General features: G+C 40.5%; 1 protein-coding gene across 2 annotated transcripts in view; it reads left to right on the plus strand.

The window, feature by feature from the left end:
- The window catches only part of PTPRT (protein tyrosine phosphatase receptor type T), a 1,022,164-nt gene that overhangs the window by 778,471 nt on the left and 222,522 nt on the right, over positions 1 to 21,171 (plus strand). For both annotated transcript variants that reach the window (XM_044385622.3, XM_044385623.3), the window contains exon 12: positions 7,548 to 7,821. In XM_044385622.3, the coding sequence (XP_044241557.1) occupies positions 7,548 to 7,821 (274 nt within the window). The remainder of the gene's footprint in view (positions 1 to 7,547; positions 7,822 to 21,171) is intronic.

Below are 21,171 nucleotides of genomic sequence, written 5' to 3' on the forward strand. Positions count from 1 at the left end.
TATGCACAATCAATAAATGTGATACATATATCACATTAATAGAAGGAAAGGTAAAAATCATATCATCTCAGTAGATGCAGGAAAAGCATTTGACAAAATTTAGTGACCATTCATGATTTTTTAAAAAATGTCAGCAAATTAGGTATAGAAGGAACATACCTCATTAGTTGCATATAACACCCAGTGCACCATGCAATACATGCCCTCCTTACCACCCATCACCAGCCTATCCCATTCTGCAACTAAAGCAGTACAGGGAGATCAGGTAAATGCTGATAAACGAGCAAAGTAGACTAAGGAGAGAGTTGGGAGTAAAGAATATCAAGAAGATATCAAGGAGAGAAAGTGTGTTGAGGAGGAAATAATAGGAGTGCCTGGGTGGCTCAGTCTGTTAAGCGTCTGCCTTTGGCTCAGGTCATGATCTCAGAGTCCTGGGATCAACCCCTGTGGCTGCCTTCAGGCTCCCTGCTCAGTGGGGAGACTGCTTCTCCCTCCCTCCTCTGCCTTTCTGTCTGCTCATCCTCATGCTCTCTTGCACACACACTCTCTCTCACTCCCTCTCTCTCTCTCATGCTGTCTTTCAAATAAATAAATAAATAAAATCTTTTTTAAAAAAGAAAAAAAAAAGGAACATACCTCAACATGATAATATGACAAGCCCACACCTAACATAGTGATGAAAGTTGAAAGGTTTTCCCCTAAAATAAGAAACAAGACAACGGTGCCCACCCTTACAACTCCTATTCAGCATAGTACTAGAGCAGTCCTAGGCAGACCAGTTAGACAATAAAAAGAAACAGAAGGTATCCAAATTGGAAAGGAAGAAGTAAAATTGTCTCTGCAGATGACATGATCTTATATATAAAATATAATAATAAAATAATATATAATAAAATATAAAATATAATATCATATGATATATTATACATAACATATGATATATATTATATGTGATATATGATATATAAATATATATTATAATAATATTATAAATATAATATATTTATAAATATAAATATATTTGGAATAAATATAACATATTTAATATATAACATATATAATTATATATAAAATATATATCATATATATTATAATAACCTTATAATAAAAGAATTATAATAAAGGATAAATAAAATTTCAGTAAGTTGCAGGATGCAAATCAACATATAAAAATTAGTTGCATTTCAGTATACTAACAATTATCTGAAAAATAAAGAATACAATCCCATTTATAATAACATCAAAAGAATAAAATACTTAGAAATAAATTTAAGGAGATGAAAGATCACTACACTGAAAACTATAAAACACTGATGAGAAGAAGTAAGTCCATGTGTATAGGGATATCTATGTATATACATATATGTCAAACTACTATTTGACAAGGAAGCCAAGGATACTCAATGGGGAAAACATAATCTCTTTAATAAATGGCATTGGAAACACTGGATATTCACATGCAAGTAGATGAACCTGGACCCCTGTCTTGCACCACTCACAAAAACTAACTTGAAATGGATTAAAGACTTATTTTAAGACCTGAAACTTAAAAGTCCTAGAAGAAAACATAGGGAAAAAATTTCCTTGAATGGTGTTGGCAATGATTTAATGGAAATGACACCAAAAGCACGAGCAACAAATGCAAAAATAAGCAAGTAGGGCTATATAAAACTAAAAAATAAAAAATAAAACCCCACAAAAAAACTACACTGCAAAAGAAATATCAACAACAAAATGAAAAGGCATACTACAAAATGGGAAATAACTTCTGCAAACCACATATCTGGTAAGGGACTAATATTCAAAATATATAGGGAAATCCTACAACTCACTAACAAAAAATAATTAAAGGTAGAAAAAGGACATGAATAGATAGTTTTCCAAAAAAAAAAAAAAGGCATTCAGTTGGCCAACTGGTACATGAAAAGGTGCTCAACGTCACTAATCATCAGGGAAATCAAATCAAAACCACAATGAGATATCACTTCATACCTATTAAAATGCCTATTATCAAAAACACAAAAGATAACAAGTGTTGGCAAGGATATGAAGAAAAGGGGACTCTTTGTACAATGTTGGCAGAAATATAAAGTGGTACCACCATAATGGGAAACAGTGTGGAATTTCTCAAAAAAATTTTTTTAAAAAATAGAACTACCCTATGATAAAGCAATTTCATTTCTGGTTATATATCTAAAGGAAATAAAGCCAGTGTCTCAAAGAGATATCTGCACTACCAGCCTTGTACAGTTTTTTGAAGTCTTATGGCTTTTTAAGAACTCCACAATACGCTTGTAAGACACTTAAAGTGCAAAAGGCAAATAGAATCTTAATGGTATTCTAAACACAGTTTTGACCTTGAAGATCACCCAAGTGGGTCTCAGGGATACTAGGTGGGCTTCCACTCCCCACACTGGGCCACCATGGCTTCCCCCATCACATAGGGGTACCTGCCTCACTCTGCCCTATCTAATGGCTTTAAGACTGAACTGTTTGGGAAGGAGCTGGAGTAGGGCAGTAGAGAAACCTTGAATTTCACTTTTAAGTATTGATGTCGGTTGTGGTATTGATGAGTTAATTCTGAAATGATTTTGTGTGTATCGTGTGAGAGAGTAAATGAGTAAACAATGCCGATGTTGGAAACAAGGGTTTTTACTGCAGGAAATAGGAAAAATAGGCAGTAGGAAAGGTAAGGAAGAATCTTGTGTTAGTGGATTTGAATTGATGATATCAGTATGAACTAATCGGTATGAATTTATGAAGTCTTATTTCTGGGAGAAGATGGGCCCAAATGTATCCCTTTCTGAACCTGGGCAATCTTCACCTGTGAGCTACAGCATCCTCTCTGTCACCTGACTTCAGCATTCTGAATGGATGACAGCCCCCAGCTGGAGATCTCTTCCCGGATACACAAAGGGGGCCACGGGATGTGTTAGTGATTGATGGATGGCTCTGATAGGCCCCTGGTCCCTCACAGAGGAGCATGAGTTCTCATCCAGACCGTTAGCTCAGGAATCAGAGGGAGCCTGAGTCTCCAGTGGCAGGGTCCTCTGACACCTGCAGAGGAATTCCTGCATATCTTGCTCTTCAAGGTGTCTGAAGCAACTTTCTGTATGGGCTGGAGTCTTGGGACATGAGACTAGAGTGTTCTAGTGTCAAGAGATACAAACTGGATGATTGAAGTTTCAGGCAAGCCTGAGTCTGAACAGTTGGGGAGAGAGAACTGGGGGCGGTCATTGCAGCAAAGAGGATCAACAATGGACCTTGAAGGTGAGCTGCAGTGAGGAAGCCAAAGCCAGGGAGGTGAAAGAAGGTGCACACTCCCCTTTACCTTTCCTGTTAAAGTATAGCTGCTTTCAGGGTCCTGCAAGAAGAGACTCTCAGGAGAACTTAATGTGGAAAATATGGTCACAAATGTCCGTCTTCTCATTGGGAGAAATAGAGGGGGTGTCACAGGAGGGGGAAATGTGTGAATAAATGCTCTATGTTGTGAGGTGAGCATCTTAAGTTCTTCTTATACTATGAGGATTTTTCTACTAAAAAAAAAAAAAATCCCTTCTCTTCACAAATGCTCCTGAATAGTTTATTACAGTGACTTCTTTTGCACTTGAGATATGGCTTTTGGAAAGTTCTTCTCATTTAGGTATGATTTTATCATTATCAGCAGGCTGAAAAGAGCTTAGATAAATATATTTCTAAGAGAATGATGATCAGAATGAAGTTACCACAAGAAACAAAAAGACACTGTCTTGTTCCCCCACCCACCCACCCCTCCCCCTACTTCCTAAAGTGTATGTGTTAGGGAAAGGATGTTTGCATAGCTTGCACGTGCCATCTCTTCCTTTCTCCTCCTCCATCAGAGTTTCCTGATCTTGGAGAGAGGCTGGATCCACGGGCAAAAAGATTTATACGACCAAATGATTTATAGTTTTCTGGCTGCAATTGCAAATTTGCCTCTGAATGGACAAGCTGCAGGCACAGTGGGTCTGAGGGTGTTGCTGGCTATACTTTGGCACATTCATCTCAATTGTATGTGAACTGTATGTTGACAGCACAGTTTAACACCCCCGTCCTCAAATACATCCTTTGCCAGGCTTTGTGATTTCAGAAGCTGGGTAGGATAGAGCTAAGTAGTTCAGGCCACCAAGTAAGAAGTACTCAGAAGGCCCTTTGTACATTTTGTTGGCTTGTCGAAAAGAAGGAAAGTAGAGAAAAAAAGGATACTAGACTGTAAATGAGAAGTCTGGCTTTCTACTTTTGCTGCAGTTTGACAATCACAGGGCATATTCTGCTGTCAGCCTCAGCATCTCCTGTAGTCTGGCTGCTGAAGGTGGTTGAATTGACAATTGAGTTGTCAATAGTCAGATTGGTGTCAGGATCACAGGCTGGCCCCTGGAGACATGTTTTGCCTCCCTCTGTAGCCTTTGGCAGCATTCACCTGTCAGAGCCCAGCGAAGACCCACTGCTTAGCTGTCCATGACTGTGGAATCTCATGCCAGTCACGGGCAGTGCTCAGGCCAGCGTTGTGCCTCTTCTTGATCCATCCCATCATATTAGGGCCAAGGACCACAGAAAGTGATTCCAGGAATGAGATCCAGCCCCAGTGAAGCTCCCAGGAGTTTGGGTTCTCAATTTAGAGGGGAAAGGTGACAGAAAGAGTAAGGAGTGGCATGAGAGTTTTGGGCTTAGAAATGAAAACAGAGGTCTTCTCATGTGGACAGGGTTAACCCAAGAGTAGTTAGGGATAGACTGGGACTCAGGGGAAAGCAGGGACTTAGAGCTCTTCACAGCTCCTGTTCCCAGGGATGAGGATGTTCATGCTTCCCAACCTGGTCAGGAGGGCATGAGGGCTGGATAGGCTGAGTGCCTCCAAGCCCAGTTCCATCTTGTAAGTGCTACTGCAAGCCTCCACAGGTGGGCCCAAGAGACTGCTGCTCCTTCACTCTCCATTGCCTTTTGCTCTTTCCCTCATAGATTAGAGTTGCATGAATCATAAACCCTCAACAAGCAGTCTTTAACATTCTAGCCAGATTCAAAGTTTTATTTGAGACTACTGTTACATGTAAAGCAGTGGGGGCCCTGAAAACGGTTATAGACATCCCTCCACTCCCACCTCATGACCTCTATGTTTGGATCTTGGATCTCTGTGATGTCTTTCAGAGACTATTTTGAGCTTAGCTGTCCTGATAAACAAAGTGATTATACCACTGAGACGGATCCCAGGGTTGACGAGGAGGGAATGAGCACTAAAGTCCTAATTTAATTTAGGTGTTTATTGACTTCAGTTTTATGAACATACATAGATGATGTCACACACACATACACACTCACTCAAATGTCACATACATTTCGGTGTGCACACACTTAGGTGACATTCATCTGGATGTCACACCCACTCGTTCCAAGAGTATGTATGTTCACTCAGTTTTTAGACACCCAAGTCCTACAGATGCTCATTTGAACATTGCTCACACTCAGATGTAGTCTGCATTCCCAGAAAGGTGGGCCACATTCACTCACATGCCACCCACATGCCCTTTGGGCCACTGAGCTCTCGTTCAGATGTGCCCATCAGACAGTACACATGCTTGCTGAGTCATTGCTCACCTCAGCTCAGATACCACCCTCTTCTAAGTGTGGCAGACACCCACATGCCTATTTCTTTCCCATTTGCATTGCTGATGATCCCCATGCTCAAGGAGATTCAGGGGAAAACTTGCCGTTTTGAGTGTGGCATGTTTCCTTGGGTCAGTTCCTCTGTACCCTTTGTTTAAATTGAAATAGTCCTGTGCCTCTGTCTTTGCCCAAGTTGTGCTTCTTAACTAAATGTCTTTAGATGGACACCCTGATTGCAAGATGGTAGCCCTTACCACATTTCATTTTCATAAACCATGTGCCAGCTCACATTGCCATCTTTAAATGATTGGTTTGGGGCCACTGCTGCAATCACCTCATTAATTCACAAAAGTTTCCTAGGGGCATTCTTTGGGCAATTGATCTTTTGTCTTAGGTCATGAGTCCCAGAGATCTATGCAGTAAAGATCTTCTAAAAGAAGAGCATTCGTTCAGGGCACCTGAGTGGCTCATTCGATTAAGCATCTGCCTTCGGCTCTGGTCATGATCTCAGGATCCTAGGATCGAGCCCCACATCAGGCTCTCTGCGCAGTGGGTAGTCTGCTTCTCTCTCACTCTGGCTCCCATTCTCTCTCTTAAATAAATAAATAAAATTCTTTTTTTAAAACAAGAAGAGCACTTATTCAAGAGAAGTACACATTGTGGACATTCAAGGAGATAGTAAAATGCTATCCAAATGCACAAACTTCAGAATAACTTTTATGAGAGTCTACACATTTGACATATAGCTGGTGTTCAGTAAAGACTTGGTCATCTCTCTTCACACACTAGAACCTTCTTTCTTCATAGTTGAAAGGAATGGTACAAGATCAGTAGACAAAAGTTCAGAGTATTTACTGTTTATCTTGATTAGGGATATTTGGTTTCATGCCTACTTTCAGCTTTGGCTCAATTTAATTTGGTTCACTTGAGTAAGCATTCGCTGATCACTGTATGGGTATCAGGCGACCTACTCAGCAGTATATGGTGGAGGGAGTGATACAGAGATAACCAAGCCACAACTCCCTCTGTCCAAAAGGTCACAATATAGCCAGAGAAACAGTAGTTCTGTGTACATATTATTGCAATCCTAAGAAGATATCCATTAATTAATGGTAAGGGAACTAAGGAGGAAGACTAATTAAAATTGGGAGGGTCTAGATGGGCTTCATTGAGGAGACTCGGCCTTTAGGGAGCGGCTTCCACCAGCAGAAGTGGAGGGCATTGTAGGTGGAGGAAGCATGAACTGATGATGGCATGGAGTGGGAACCACAGGATGTTTGTGCAATAGCATGGGGTCTGGAGCAGCTGGAATGAGGGGTTCATCCCAAGAGTTTCCAAAAGAAAGGCGAGAAGCCAGGCACAAGTGTCTCCAATGCCAGGATGAGGAGTTTAGATTATATTATTCAGATAATGGAGAGTTTATGAGAGTGCTTGAAGAGGGACGGTGTTATATGTTCAGGAAGATCAGTGAGTTGACCAGTTGATAAATAAGTTAGAGGCAAAGAGACTTGTTGAATCCAAGTAAGAGATAGGGACATTCCCAACCTCGGCATTATCCATGAGGAGAAAGAAAGGAGAAGGGCAGGCACAGATTGCTGATGTCAGCAAGGCTTTTTGCTTATAGGTGCCGAGTGAGATCTAAGGAGGTAGGAACTGAGGATGAGCCCCAGACTTGAGATCTTGTCTTTTGATGGGCAATGCTATCTTTTGCTAAGGAAGGAAATGTAGAAGGAGGTGGCAGGTTTGTAGGGCTTGGGACCATGTTGCATTGTGGGTATATCCAGTGTGAGCTGGCCTTATAGATTTCTACAAAACAGTGGGTTTATTAATTCTAAAGCTCGGGAGGGAGATTTAGTTGTAGACAGAAGTGGTGATAAATAACAAGTTCATCCCTCCAGATAGTCGCTCATCTGCCTCTCTTTCCCGTTCAGTGTTTATCAGCTGGTTGTCAAGGAGGAGCGTCTTCAGAAGTCACGAAGGGCAGCTGACATCATTGAGTGCTTTTCGGTGCCTGTGAGCTACAGGAATGCCTCCAGCCTTGATTCTCTACACTACTTTGCTGCTGAATTGAAGCCTGCCAACCTGCCTGTCACCCAGCCATTTACAGTGGGTGACAATAAGACATACAATGGATACTGGAACCCTCCTCTTTCCCCTCTGAAAAGCTACAGCATCTACTTCCAGGCACTCAGCAAAGCAAATGGAGTAAGTACGGCCACATGGAGGCCATTTCTTGCCTTGTTTGTGTATTCCCGTTCTCAAATGAGAAGTAGCATGGCTTTAGAGCAGAGCTTGACAAACTAAGGCCTGGGAACCAAATCCAGCCCCATGCCTTTTATGTGTGTGTGTGTGTGTGTGTGTGTGTGTGTGTATGTAAGTATATATATATAAACTTTTTTAAATACAGCAATGCCTATTCATTTATATAGTCTAAGGCTGCTGTGATGATACAACAGTATTGTTGAGTAGTTTATTTTTTTTAAAGATTTTATTAATTTGTCAGAGAGAGAGAGCACGCACAAGCAGGGGAGCGGCAGGCAGGAGGAGAAGCAGGCTCCCCACTTGGCAAGGAGCCTGATGTGGGACTCAATCCCAGGACTCCGGGATCATGACCAAGCCAAAGGCAGACGGTTAACAGACTGAGCCACCCAGGTATCCCAAATTGGGTAGTTTAGACAAAGACTTTATGCCACATAAAGCCTAAAATATTTACTATATGGGCCCTTTATAGAAAAAAATTGAAGACCTCAGTATTCAAAGATAAAAGGTCTGTGGTGCCTGGGTGGCTCAGTCAGTTGAGCATCCAACTCTTGATTTCAGCTCAGGTCACAATCTCAGGATTGTGGGATCAAGCCCCATACTGGGCGTGGAGCCTGCATGGGATTCTCTCTCTGCTTCTTCCTCTGTCCCTCCTACCCAACCCCCCCACCCCAGATGCCTACAGGCAGATACACACTCTCTCTTTAAAAATAAATAAAAATAATAAAAGATAAAAAGGTCTTTAAAATTACTTTGGGCAAATCACATGCCTATCTGAAGATTAATTTCCTCACCTACAAAATAATACCTATGGATTTATTATCTATGAATGTACTAAGCATGTTGTAGTTAATAAGTGAATGCTAACTCTTTTATTATTACCAATAGTCACATTTAAAAAATGTTTTCTTCTCCCAAAGACAAGGTAACCTTTTCTAATGTCAAATATTTCTTTGGTCAAGATGGGATGCCAGTCATAACATCACAAAAGCACAGGGCTGGAAAAGATCTAAAAGGTCACCAAATACCTGCTTCCCTCCCCCTACACATGAAACAATCAAACTTACAACATCACACTTAACTGGTATTAGTGTGTATTCTTGAATATCTCCAATGACAGAAAACTCACTTCTTTACATGGTAACTTCGCTAATCTCTGGGGCAGCTGCGGCTCTAAGAAGCCCTTGTATTGTACTGCTTGAAATATGTCTCTTATTATAGCTTCTACCCATTGCCCTCAGTCCAGGCTCTTAGGTCCCAAGAGAGCCAATGCCATCGCCTTCTCAGGCAGTATTCTTTCAGTTCCATGAGATTTTTCTACCATCTACCTCCCCTTTGTTCAAACACACCCATCTGGTCTTCTTTTCTGAAAGTTCAGTATCTTTAGTTCCTCTTATGACACGAGTATTTTCTATCTGGGATGCTTTTGTGGACATATCTCAGGTTGCTATAGTTCATTCAACAAATATATAACAAACACTGACGTACACTAAGCCCTGTAGTTCATATTAAGGTTATAGAGTAGGTATCCCCCAAGAGCTTTTGTAACATAAGGGAATCTGGTCTGTGCCATGTTTCACAGTATTTCTGGAGAAGTAAGAAGCTCATTGGAGAGGGGAATGCTGAGACAAAAGCAAGATCTGGTGAAGTGTGGGGAGAATAGCCTCTATAGGCTCTGGTGGCCAAGATAGAGAGTTTAGTCTGTCAGTGCAGTCATTACCTTATGAGAAACCTGGATTGAGGAACTAATTAACATTTTAAATGTCCACATAGCCATTTAAATTCCACATTGGTATTTCAGTTCTGCATTTATTACTTACTCAAGCAACATTCCTCACAGAGAGTTTAAAACTACAAAGAGAAGCTGCCAGACTGCCTTCCATCTGTCCATCTGGTCTTCCCTCTGCATGAAACACTCTGATGTATTGAGGAGGAAGACATAAAGATGAGCAGAAAGCATCTGGGGGCCCATCTTGTTCCTGGTTCTCTGCATCCCAGACTGGCCAGTTTATTGGTGGAGCACAACTCTGAGAAGGTGTGACTTTCCCTGCTCTCGGCAACATGTCAAGAGGTGCTTTTGGGTTTCCATGCTGTGAAGAAGAGTAGCAGCTGCACTCAATTCACTCTCTGTCACATTCTTACCAAGACTCTAATAAAAATCCCGCAAGAGACCAAGTCTGTAGAACCCAAGAAATTTACAAATGGGCCCCAGGAGGAGTTTGCCCCACCCAAGCATGGTTGGCCCTTGAACAGAACAGCAGGTGACACAGGAGGACTGAGGGAAGTTTTGCTTCCCAAACTTCACACAGTGGACTGTCTCCTCAAGACATGGGGTTTTGCCATTGGGAAAAAAGTCACCCAACCCTGAAGCTACCTCATCTAGAAAGCAGTTTCTACTACTGCTTTGAGGTGAACAAGGATTGTTTAGTTACTTATGCCTTTGATCCCACATCATGTGTGCTCCTATTTTGGAACTAAAAGCAAGAAGGGAATTAAGGGAATTGGGTGTGTGCTTATGCCAGGGGTCTTGAGTGTGTCATTGGCCTCACAGGAACAGAGAGGAAACACTGTGAGAGCTTGGCATTCAGCATGTTGTTTTCTTCTGGCAAGGGAAAAACTACACACTATTTCAAATTACTGTATTTAGTATTAAGTTTTACTAAAAAGAGTTAAGCTAAAGCATCATAGAACTAGAAAAGCCACTCTCAGTCTAACAAATCTCTGCCTGACCCCCTAAGATTTCTCCATCTCATAAAGGGCAGCAGACAATGCAGTTAAGCCTGGAGGATTTTTGAGGAGAAAATGTTATAACCCACAAATTCTTTATCAGCCAAGTTGTTGTTCTTGTGCAAATACATCAGAAAGACATTCTCAGTATCCAGGGGCTCCCACATGCCCTGCTTCTAATAAATCATTCAAAGAACAATTGACCAAGCAATGAATCAAAATAAAGAAATCAAGAACAGAGATATATGGAATGAAAAGACCCACAGTGAACATGGAAACTAATTAAACACAGTGTTAATGCTAAATAATTGCTATAAATATGTGATAAAAGAGAAGGTTAATATAAAAATAATTACTTGAGAAAATGCATAATTTAAAAAATTAACCATTGTAATCTGGGTCTATAATTTGTTATGTCAACAAAAACTGAGAAGGAGTTGGAGGATTGATGAGTGTAAATAAAAATCTGCTGATTTCCCCACTTTAGACAGAATAGAATAAATAACTTCTACATTATTTTTGATACTGAGAGTTTTTTAAAAGTATAGTTTTTTAAATGTAAAGGCAGCTTTCCAATCTATCCTTAAAAAAACAAGAAAACAACAGTCCACAAAGAAAAGGTGGAAACTATAAGCAAACATGAAAATCAGCAACTATAAAGCAAGCCAGAAGACAGAAGCACTAGCTTTGATTTTTTTTTTAAGTGGTACTTTGTTCTGATAAAAGAGGAAAAAATATCTTGGGTCAAGATATTTCTATATCACTAGAAGATTAAAACCAAAGGATGGGGCAAAGTCATACTAAATTAAAACATATTAAAGGAAAGTAAAAATGGCCATTTGTTGTAGGATGTTTGTGGGCCAGGTTGAATAATTTACTATCAATCAATTATATTGCTCCCAACCTAATCTGCAAGTTTCAGTCAGAACAGGGTAAGAAAATTTTAGGGTCCAGATACATTTATCTATGGGTATTAAGGATAGTTGTTTTGTTTTGTTTTGTTTTCAGTTTAGCAAAGTGGCTAAATATCCAGCCTTTACAATCAGACTACCTACACAAAAAAAAAACCCTTGTAAATCCAACTTTAAGTAAGCTATTTAAAAAGAGTTAAATACATTAAGTAAACATCTAGGAAGCACATACTATATGTCAAAAAAGACACTTCTTCTGAGTGCCCAGAATAAGACAGTAAGCCAAACAGACAAAAATCCCTGCCCTCATACTGTTTACATTCTAGTAGTGGAGATGTTAAAAATAAGTGAAATTGTGTGTCAAATAATTAGTCATTAGATTTGTGAATGTGGAGGTCACTCATTAACGGTTGACATAAGATCTATGTTGACTATAAATAGGATGAGGATAAGGACATATTGTAAACTCTACAATAATCTATACAAATGTGGAGTGTTTTAATCCAGCCCTATAAACACTGTGGCAAGCCCAAGTATGATATACAGTATGAGGCATGGTGCTCAGAGTCCTTGCAGGTATTTTCATGAAGTGTGAGTTGTTGACAGGCACTTTTATTGGGAATTTTGATCAGATTAGCAATATCACATTTACCCATGGATGCTTTCTTGTAGAAACAAAGGGCAGTGCTTGCTGTCAAAGCACTGTCCTTGGTGCTGAATTGTCAGTGCCAGTCTTTCTTGTGACTCAGGCCATAGACCATTGTTTTGGATATAGCTATATTATAGATCTATTATAGAATTTTAGAATTGGATGATTTTGCAGTGTCATCTAATGTAGACCAGCAGCCAACAAAGAACTATCCAATAAAGCAATCTTGGCAGGGCATTATAGAGCCTCAGCCTGACCACTGCAATTCTCTGGAGAGACAGAGTTGACTCCTTTGTGGAGCAGGTAAAATTATTAGAACTTTCTTCCTTCTATAAAGCCAAATTTGGTCTCCTTAACTGCCTACTCTCGGGCACTTGTATTGATTCTAACAAATCAAATCTTTCTTTCCCATGTCAACCTATTGGAGAAAATATGACAGTACCAACTACCATCTTTGGCCACCCAGGCTATTTCTTATTGATATTTTAAGATGCAGTTACTTCTGTTTCTCACATGGCATGATTTTCTGTATCTCCTTAATCCTATTTATTCTGTACTCTCATAGGCATACTCCATTTTTCCAATGTCTTCCTTAAAAAGGGGTGCCCAGAACCTGCCTTATGCTTCAAATATAGTTAGACCACATCTACTACATTTTCACTACTCCTCTCTTTACCATTTTCTAAAACATTATTTCTCAAACATTCTGCAGTATTTTTCTTCCTTTGGGACCCTTATGCAAGCTGCAATTCTACCTGAGTGTCTCATCTCTTCATTCTTTGCAGAACTACTACCTTCTCATTTTTCAGGCCTCATCTTCAGTGTCACATCCTCTAGGAACTTTCCAGTCATATTATCTAAGAGCTGTCTGCGCCAGTACTCACATGTTAACCTGTTTTGTTTTGTTTTTTATAATACTAAGGATATTTTAAATTTCACTTGTTTTTATGTAGTGCATACCTCCCTCCTTAGACTGAGAGCTCTAGGAGGTAGCAGCTCTGTTTTGTTTGCTGCCATATTCTCCATATGGAGTATAATATTTAACACATAGTAGATACCTGATGATTGTTGGATGAATGAATGAATGAGAGTATGAACTGTTTCTTGTTTTCTGTGAGTCTGTTTCCTCACTTATGGAATCGAAATGGTAATCACACTTCACACAATCATTTTGAGGATTAAATGAGGAAAGTTCTTAAATTCTGAAAGGCACCAAATAAGTGTCAGCACAGTTTGAATTTCCATCCAGTGTAGTATGAGATGTGGTTCTGAGCTATTTTCACCATAGACGGATGAGCCCTAAAGGACCTTGCTTCCATCATAATAGTAAGACTTTTCCCCAGCTGTCTCATTTCCCAAGCTCCAGGCTCCTAGGCGGACTTGATTTCCTCCAGGTCTTCCAAATGGTACCCAGAGTAGCTGTCTCCGTTGTAAACAGCAGGTGGGTGCAGTTTTGCATTGTTTTCCCCCCCACTCTTCCCAGAATGAGGTCTGCTGAATCTACTGTTCTCTGCATCCCCACCACCATTAGCCATGATTGTGAAGTTGAAAGGACCATAATTAACAGTTGGATGCAGAACAAGTGTGGCAAATTCATGCAAATATCCACCAGAAGCCACCTTTTCTTGGGCAGGGCTGTTGTGCGTGTTCTATTTATGCAGCGGGAAAACTCTTTCCTTGCCATATCTTTTTCATCATGTAGGGGCACATTTAACCTGAACGATGCCTCCGCCAAATGGTGGTCTAAATAAGAGAAGTGGGAAGTAGAAGGGTGATTGTTCTCGTTCTCTTGCTTTCTTTTCCAGCTCCTGAACTCAATTGCCTCTTGAGAGCAGTTGGAAGCCAGATGCTATTTTGAATGGGTCCTCATGTTTGCAGTGTAATCACATTATAACAGTTAGGATTATCTAGGTAGAGCTGGGTTAGGGAGAATTCTGTGTCTCTGAATATATTGGAAGAAGCTATATTTAGTTGTGTCCAAGCACTATTAAAAGAACGTTTGTACATGGATTGATCCTCTGTGGCATGGTGGGATGGAAAGAATTCAGAGGTAGGCATCAGACACACTTGGCTTTGAATTATGGCTATTTCCAGTGATGTGAACTTGAGCTGTTACTTAACATCTCAAGCTGTATGATGTGATTAATGACCTACCTCCCCAAATTTGGGGAGAGTAAATGAGACAATGCATATAAGTCATCTGCCACAGTTTTAATATTTGTTCTCTTTTCCCTTTTGCTGCTTTCCTGCAGTTCCTCTCCTGAGGGAGGGGAAGGTTGGAGCATTCTTACCTGACCTCAGGAAAGATGTCTATGTGGCAGCTGTTGACTGCCTTGACTCACCCATGACTTAACTGCTTCCTAACCCCATTTCAGGCTATATTTTCTTAGTTTAATATTTCACATATGGTTCCAAGCCTGACCTCTATTCTTGTTGAATCTTGTGACATAATTGATTTTGTCTTTGGGGAGTAATCTTGCCCCTCCCAACCTCATTTCCTGATTCTATTTCTACATTAGTGACTGCTCATGCATCATGTGGGAAAAGCTCAGGTGGACCATGGATGAGAAGATGTGGGATACCCAGGTTCAAAAAGGGTTAGAGTGAAGATCACACAGGGTATCTCATGGCTTGGGTCTTAGATATTGTCAGGGCATTTATAAGAAAACTCCTATATTAGGATAAACTAATGTCTGCTATAATAGCAAACAACCATGAAATCTCAGTGTATTGTCAGAAAAAAAGATTTCGCACTCCTTCTACGTGTCCAAAATAGGTCAGCAGAAGGGCTCTGTTTATCATAGTCATCCAGGGGCTGAGGCTAACGGAAGGCCCATCTTGACATATGCTTCCTCAATCACCAAGACAGAGAAAGAGTAATATGGCAAATAGGACACTGGTTCTAAAATTCCACACAAAATTACACACAGCACTTTCACATTCCATTGGCCAAGGCTAGTCATGTAGCCATGCTAAACTTCAAAAAGAATGAGGCAGTGCATTCCAACTGTGTGCCAGTAACATGAACTGGGATATTTGAGACCATCCCTAATGACCACTACACTTCCCCATTATGCACCATCATTAAGCTTTTCCTTCAAATTCCCACAGTACACACACTTACTCTTTAAGCACCTGTGCAGTTCCTATCATGGATCCTGAGAACTTTCTATTATTGAATACCTACTGCATCCCAGACACTAAGAAAGTACTGTCGCCTGTGCTACTTCCCAACTGGTCTCACAGACAAAGTGACTCCAGTGAAATCTGTAGATGGATGGCCTGCCATCCCATCAGCACCCAATAATCTCATACCGTCTCAGTTACTTCATGCTGAAGAAGGGATTTTAGTAACAGCTTTCTCTCTTTATCTCCATGGATATATGATAAAGAAATGTCTAATATTCCCTGTGACACTATTCCACTTTGAAAGGCAGTGGTTCTTCCAAGTAAACCATGCAGTGTGGTTGAGAGGCCTCAGAAAACTTTAGACCTCTCCCACCCAACAATTGCTGATCCAGAGTAACAGAAAACTGTGAACCAAAGACTCCACATGTCCTTTTCCTGACTTGTTGCCATAGTCCTATGTTAGTAACCTGTTCGTGGGTTGTATCAGCTCTGTAGCAGCAGAGGATTGAAATGGACATTTGGAATCCAGGGTTATTACCAAAATCTTCCTATAACAACTTTGGAGAGCTTAAGCCTGGTTAGTTCTCTTCCCAGTTCCGTTCTGTCACCAGAGCCTAGGTTTCATGCCCCATCAACCTGCCTAGTCCTCCTTCCCAATCCTTGGATCCTGGGGATCACCCAGGCCCTTGGGCATACCTACCTCTGGGCTCCATTCCACCATGTGAGCCTTAGCAGCTGCTCTTGAAAATTCTGAACTTCTATTGAAGACCTTTTGGGGCTCAGACTTCTCTTTCCAAGTGACAGAGAAATTCCCTGAGTGTCACCTTGTACAAATACCAAAATGAGCTCTCCCAGGTTGCTAATTTATTTTTCCACTCACTTACAGTTCCTACAGATTTTATTATCGCAGTATGAGACCTGAGGGACCAAGAACATTTTCCTTTTGATACAAATATACCTTAGACTCATAAGGAAAAGGAAATGAAGGTTACCCAAATGTTGACAGCTGATAATCTTGTCAGCCTGGGTATTTAGACATCAGTGCTCCAGCCCCCAGTCCTAAAAAAGGTTAATGGAAGTAGGAGCCTAGATTTCCATAGAGCAGGGGTTTCTGCTTCCATTGGTCCCCTTCCAAAGACAAAGGTCTGCATGAAGTTTGGCACAGTTGGCCCCCAAATGGTGAAAGACTTGAGATGACCTCTGAATTTGGATACTGGATCTCTGGGTTTAAAAACTGGCTCTGCTGTTTTTCAGCTATCTAAACTGAATACTGGCCTGCTAACCTTCAGTTTCCTCATCCTTCAAATGGGGATGAGATGTGCCCTCCCGAGCTCACTTGGGTCTTTGTGAGGAATAAACAATAGGTGTGATAACTTTATGCACATTCCTAAGCACCTTTTGAATGAAGATGTTGCTAACATGAGTGTGTGTGTGTGTGTGTGTGCGTGCGTGCACCTGAATGTGTGTGTGTGCAAATTCAGCATATGTGTTTATATACATAATACACAAATATTTTAGCATGTGTAAATAATTATGTGTGTATGTATGTATATATATATACATATATATATATGGATATGTGTACATATTTAGTTAAAATTTTAATTTAGCTCAAGAATCTTAGTGGCAGAAAGGTTGTCATCACACCAGAGGCCTACTATAGGGGGCTAATGAGATAAAACATTATCTATAACTCTTGAGCTCCCTGGAAGCGAAGGCAAAAAGGAGTGTGTGGCAGGTTTGCAAAGTTTCTCTTAGTGGAAAGAAAGAAGCATCCATACTTTTCATGGGAGACACTAGAAGGGAGATTTATCATATACATCCTTACAGAAGGAGCCCTGAGGAGATACTGGTCAATATCATAATATCTGTGCTCCAACACTTCATTAGTCCCTTATCCATCAGTGTTGTGATACAGTTTTAAACTGGAATTTAATGGAGCCATTTACACTTAGGATTCTGTTTCTTGTGCTGTATAATATCATTAATGCCATTAATTGATCCCATTAAGTAAGATTAGTGGATATCAAAGTTTCTTTTCCATAGGCATTGCTGATGAATATTCCTAGTATGGGGTCTGTTGCACAGATTGGCACTGACCATCCATGTGACCTTAGGAAAGTGATTTAAACTTTCTTAATCACATTCTCATTTGGAAGATTTTGATGCCCACAGTATCAACTTTATAAAAAGATCTATAAATATTAAATAAGATGCACTAAAAATGCCTATCATGGTGCTTGGTATGCAATAAACAATTTCAGCTATCATTATCAGAATATCACAGGTGATATAAGGTAGAGTGTGGAGGTGAAGGAAAGAACAAGCAAAATCAGTGGGTGCACAGGGGCGCCTGGGTGGCTCAGTTGGTTAAGTGACCAACTCTTGGTTTCGGCTCAGGTCATGATCTCACAGTTGTGGAATCGAGCCCCTCCTCAGGCTCTGTGCTCAATGCAGAGTCTGCTTCAGATTCTCTCACCCTTTCCTTCTTACTCTCAATCTCTTTCTCAAATAAATAAATAAAATATTTTTAAAAATCAGTGACTACACATACTTTTAAAATCAAATTTGAATAGACTCTGAATGGACTGTGAACAGGGTTCAGGGGGAGGTAATTCAGGGAGGAGAAACAAAATCAGTGAAGTCCAATGTGTGCAGAGACACCAGTTGGCACACTGGATCCATTGGGGAGAATGGAATTATGAGACTTCAAAGGTAGGTTGGGAATGTACTTACAGAGAAACAGGTGGGCAGTTCTGCAGGCCCTTCCTGGAAACTGAATGTTGGTCAAGTTCCAACTTTTATATCATGGCCTCCAACTTTGCAAACCCATTAACTCAGTTTATCAGGCTACAGAGTTGATGAGATTCACATAAACCAAAGCTGCAAGAGACTGATGAAAGTAGTAAGCAACAACTTCTTAAAAGCTGAATTTTTCATTCCTCCCATCCAAAAAGATCCTTGGGTCTTTCTTATCTTAAAAGTCTGTGTTGCCCAAGACACCTTGATTTCTATATCCAGTTGTCACCAAATCCTACTGGTTCTGCACTCTGAAATTTTCTTCAGTCCATATACTCTTCTCATTTCCACTGTCACCATCTTAGTCCCAAATATCATCATCTCTTGCCTGGGAAACCTGCCTCCTAATTGGTCTTCCCACATCCATTCTTATGTGCCTCAAGCAAGTGTAAATTGCACAATTACACAGCAAGTGTAAATTGATACTGTATGTACCTTCATTTAACAGATGAGCAAGCCAAGACTCAGAATGTGCCAAAGCACATTCCAGAAGCAAGAGACTGAGCTAGGTTTGAACCTTTGCATGTAAAAATGCCATTAGGCAGCCTTGTACATTTAGTACCTTGCTTCATGCTGACTCATAACCCCACAAAGTGGAATCTGGCTAGACTGAAACCAGCCGGGGGCCCTAAAAGACCTCAAATTCCCCACACATCCACATTTATCTCTTTCTCCCCCCAGCTATGGCCAGCCTTAATCCCTGTTCAATCTTGAAACACCTGCTGGCCCTGCCGTTAACATCAACAAATAATGAGGAGCTGTACTAATAACAATTATCATAATAAATTGGCCTTTGATTACATCTGTCACCTGAGAATTTCAAAGACTTTACAAACATCAATTAGTAATTACAGCTCAAAGGATCTCTCACTGAGAGCAGTGATCATTAAGGTCAGATAAGAACTGTGCAGGGAGGCATGAAGGACAGCCCTGGCTTAGGTTGGTTTAGACCTGGGAGTTCCCAGTCTCTGATGAAAGGTCTACACCTGTCTCCATGAGGCCCAGGAACCATACTTCGATATCTGCATTAGAGTATAATTCTGGTGCTGAGGAATGGAAAGAATGATATGTAGTTTGGGAAGGGAGTTTATAGATTATGCTGACCCCTTCTTATGACAGAAAAAGAAACAAGTCCAGAGTGGGAAAGTGATTTGCCTAAGGTCAGAGCTATGCTTGAACCCAGTCTCCCACACTTGATCTGCATTTGTTTACTCTGCAAAATTGTGTCATCATTGGCCATTCTTTCTCGGTAAGGATATATTGATGATGATGATGATGATGATGATGATGATGGTAAAAATCCAACAAACATTTATTAAGGGCTTGCTCTGAGTCAGTGGGGAGATACACAGGTAAATAAGCTACTATCCCTGCCCTCAGAGAACCCATAGTACAGTGGAAAAGACAGTCCTGAAAACAAGTGTGTGCAATAAACTGTATCAGGAATCTCATTGGTGGAGTACTGAGTGTACAAGTCGTAGCCTGGAAATGGAGGGGATGAGATGTTTAGAAAAAGTTTCATAGAAAAAAAATGACATTTCAGCTGAATATTGAAGGTAAGTGAATATTTCTCATGCAGACAATAGGTCATAGGACTGAGTGTGTCCTGTAAAGGAAGCACCTGAACAGAGACTCAAGTTGGATCATTCTATGATTTGGGGAGATTTGATAGGATTGGTTTTGAGATACAGATGAAAGTCCAGAGGGAGACAGGGAGCAGATAATGGGGGGTGGGAGGAGCTTGCACACCATGCTAAAAAGCTTAGAATTTATTCTCTTGCAGACGGGGGAAATGATCTTGTCAGTAATCCCAATATCAGTTTATTACAATAATAATACTTCTTTGCATCTCTCAGGCACTTGTGCATTCAAAATTTTGTTCAACCCAGTGAGATGTGCATTGGATTTTGCTACCATTCCATAGATGAGGACACTGTGACACAGGAAGATTAAGGAATTTACCCAAGGAATTTTCCCAGGGATTTTACCCAAGGTCACTCAACTGATGAAAAACAAAACTAGAATTTGAATGTCTAACACCACCCATTTTTCATGGCGTGCTTAATATGTGCCAGATACTGTGCCATCAGTGAAAAGAATGAGCAAGTCTCTGGGCTCCATGGTCTTTACACCCAGTGGGAAGCAAGGAGAGTTGACAAATCCACAAATCATACCATAGTGCGATGGGTGAGAATAGAAAAGAGTGATATGATGTGACAATTGACTGGAACCATCAGAGAAGGCATCTTGTGGAAGTGACAGGTAACAGAGTTCAAACGATGAGGATGAAGATTGCAAAGTATTCCAGGTAGAGGGAACAGCAAATGTAAAGGCCCTGAGGATGAAATAAATTTAGGATGTTCAGGGATTATACACAAGGGCGATCTGCCTGGAGGGAGAAAGTGACAAGAAGTTAGAAGAGATAGCAGCATTGGTTTATGCAGAGCAGTAAGAATCAAGGGGAAGAGCTGGAATTTTATCCGTAGTCCACTGGGAATCCGTTGGAGAGATTAAATGGAGATCAGTGGCATCTGTCTTAAGCAATTGAAAGATTACCCAAAGGCATTAATTATCAGGGTCAAGAAAGGCTGTAGGTAGAGTAGACAGGAAGCCTTTGCAGTCATTTAGGAAAGAGATGATGGCTGTTTAGAGTAGGTGGTAATAGCTGAGACAAAGAGAACACAATATATTCAGGATGTGGAAAAATATTTATCCTTTCCCTTTAAGAAATTTGTTAATATGGAAAATTTCAAACATGTACATAAATAAAGAGGATCATAGACTTTTCTCTCTGCCCATTATTTCAACAATGATCAACCTATGGCCAGTCTTCTTTCATCTCTACCTTGACTCACTCCCTCTGCTCTGCCAAATATTTTTAACTCCTTATTTCAAGGTAATTTCAACCTTACAGAAAAGTGTCAAGAACAGTATAAAGAGCTTTCATAGACCACCCCAATTCCCTAATTGCTTACAGATGACCACATTTGCTTAACCATTCCATTCTCTCTTCCTGTCTCTGTCTCCCCACCTCTATTTGACTATAGATCCATCAATCAATGATCTATCATCCCTTTACAC

The sequence above is a fragment of the Ursus arctos genome, unplaced genomic scaffold, assembly GCF_023065955.2.
Source record: "Ursus arctos isolate Adak ecotype North America unplaced genomic scaffold, UrsArc2.0 scaffold_16, whole genome shotgun sequence".
NCBI lineage: Eukaryota > Metazoa > Chordata > Mammalia > Carnivora > Ursidae > Ursus > Ursus arctos.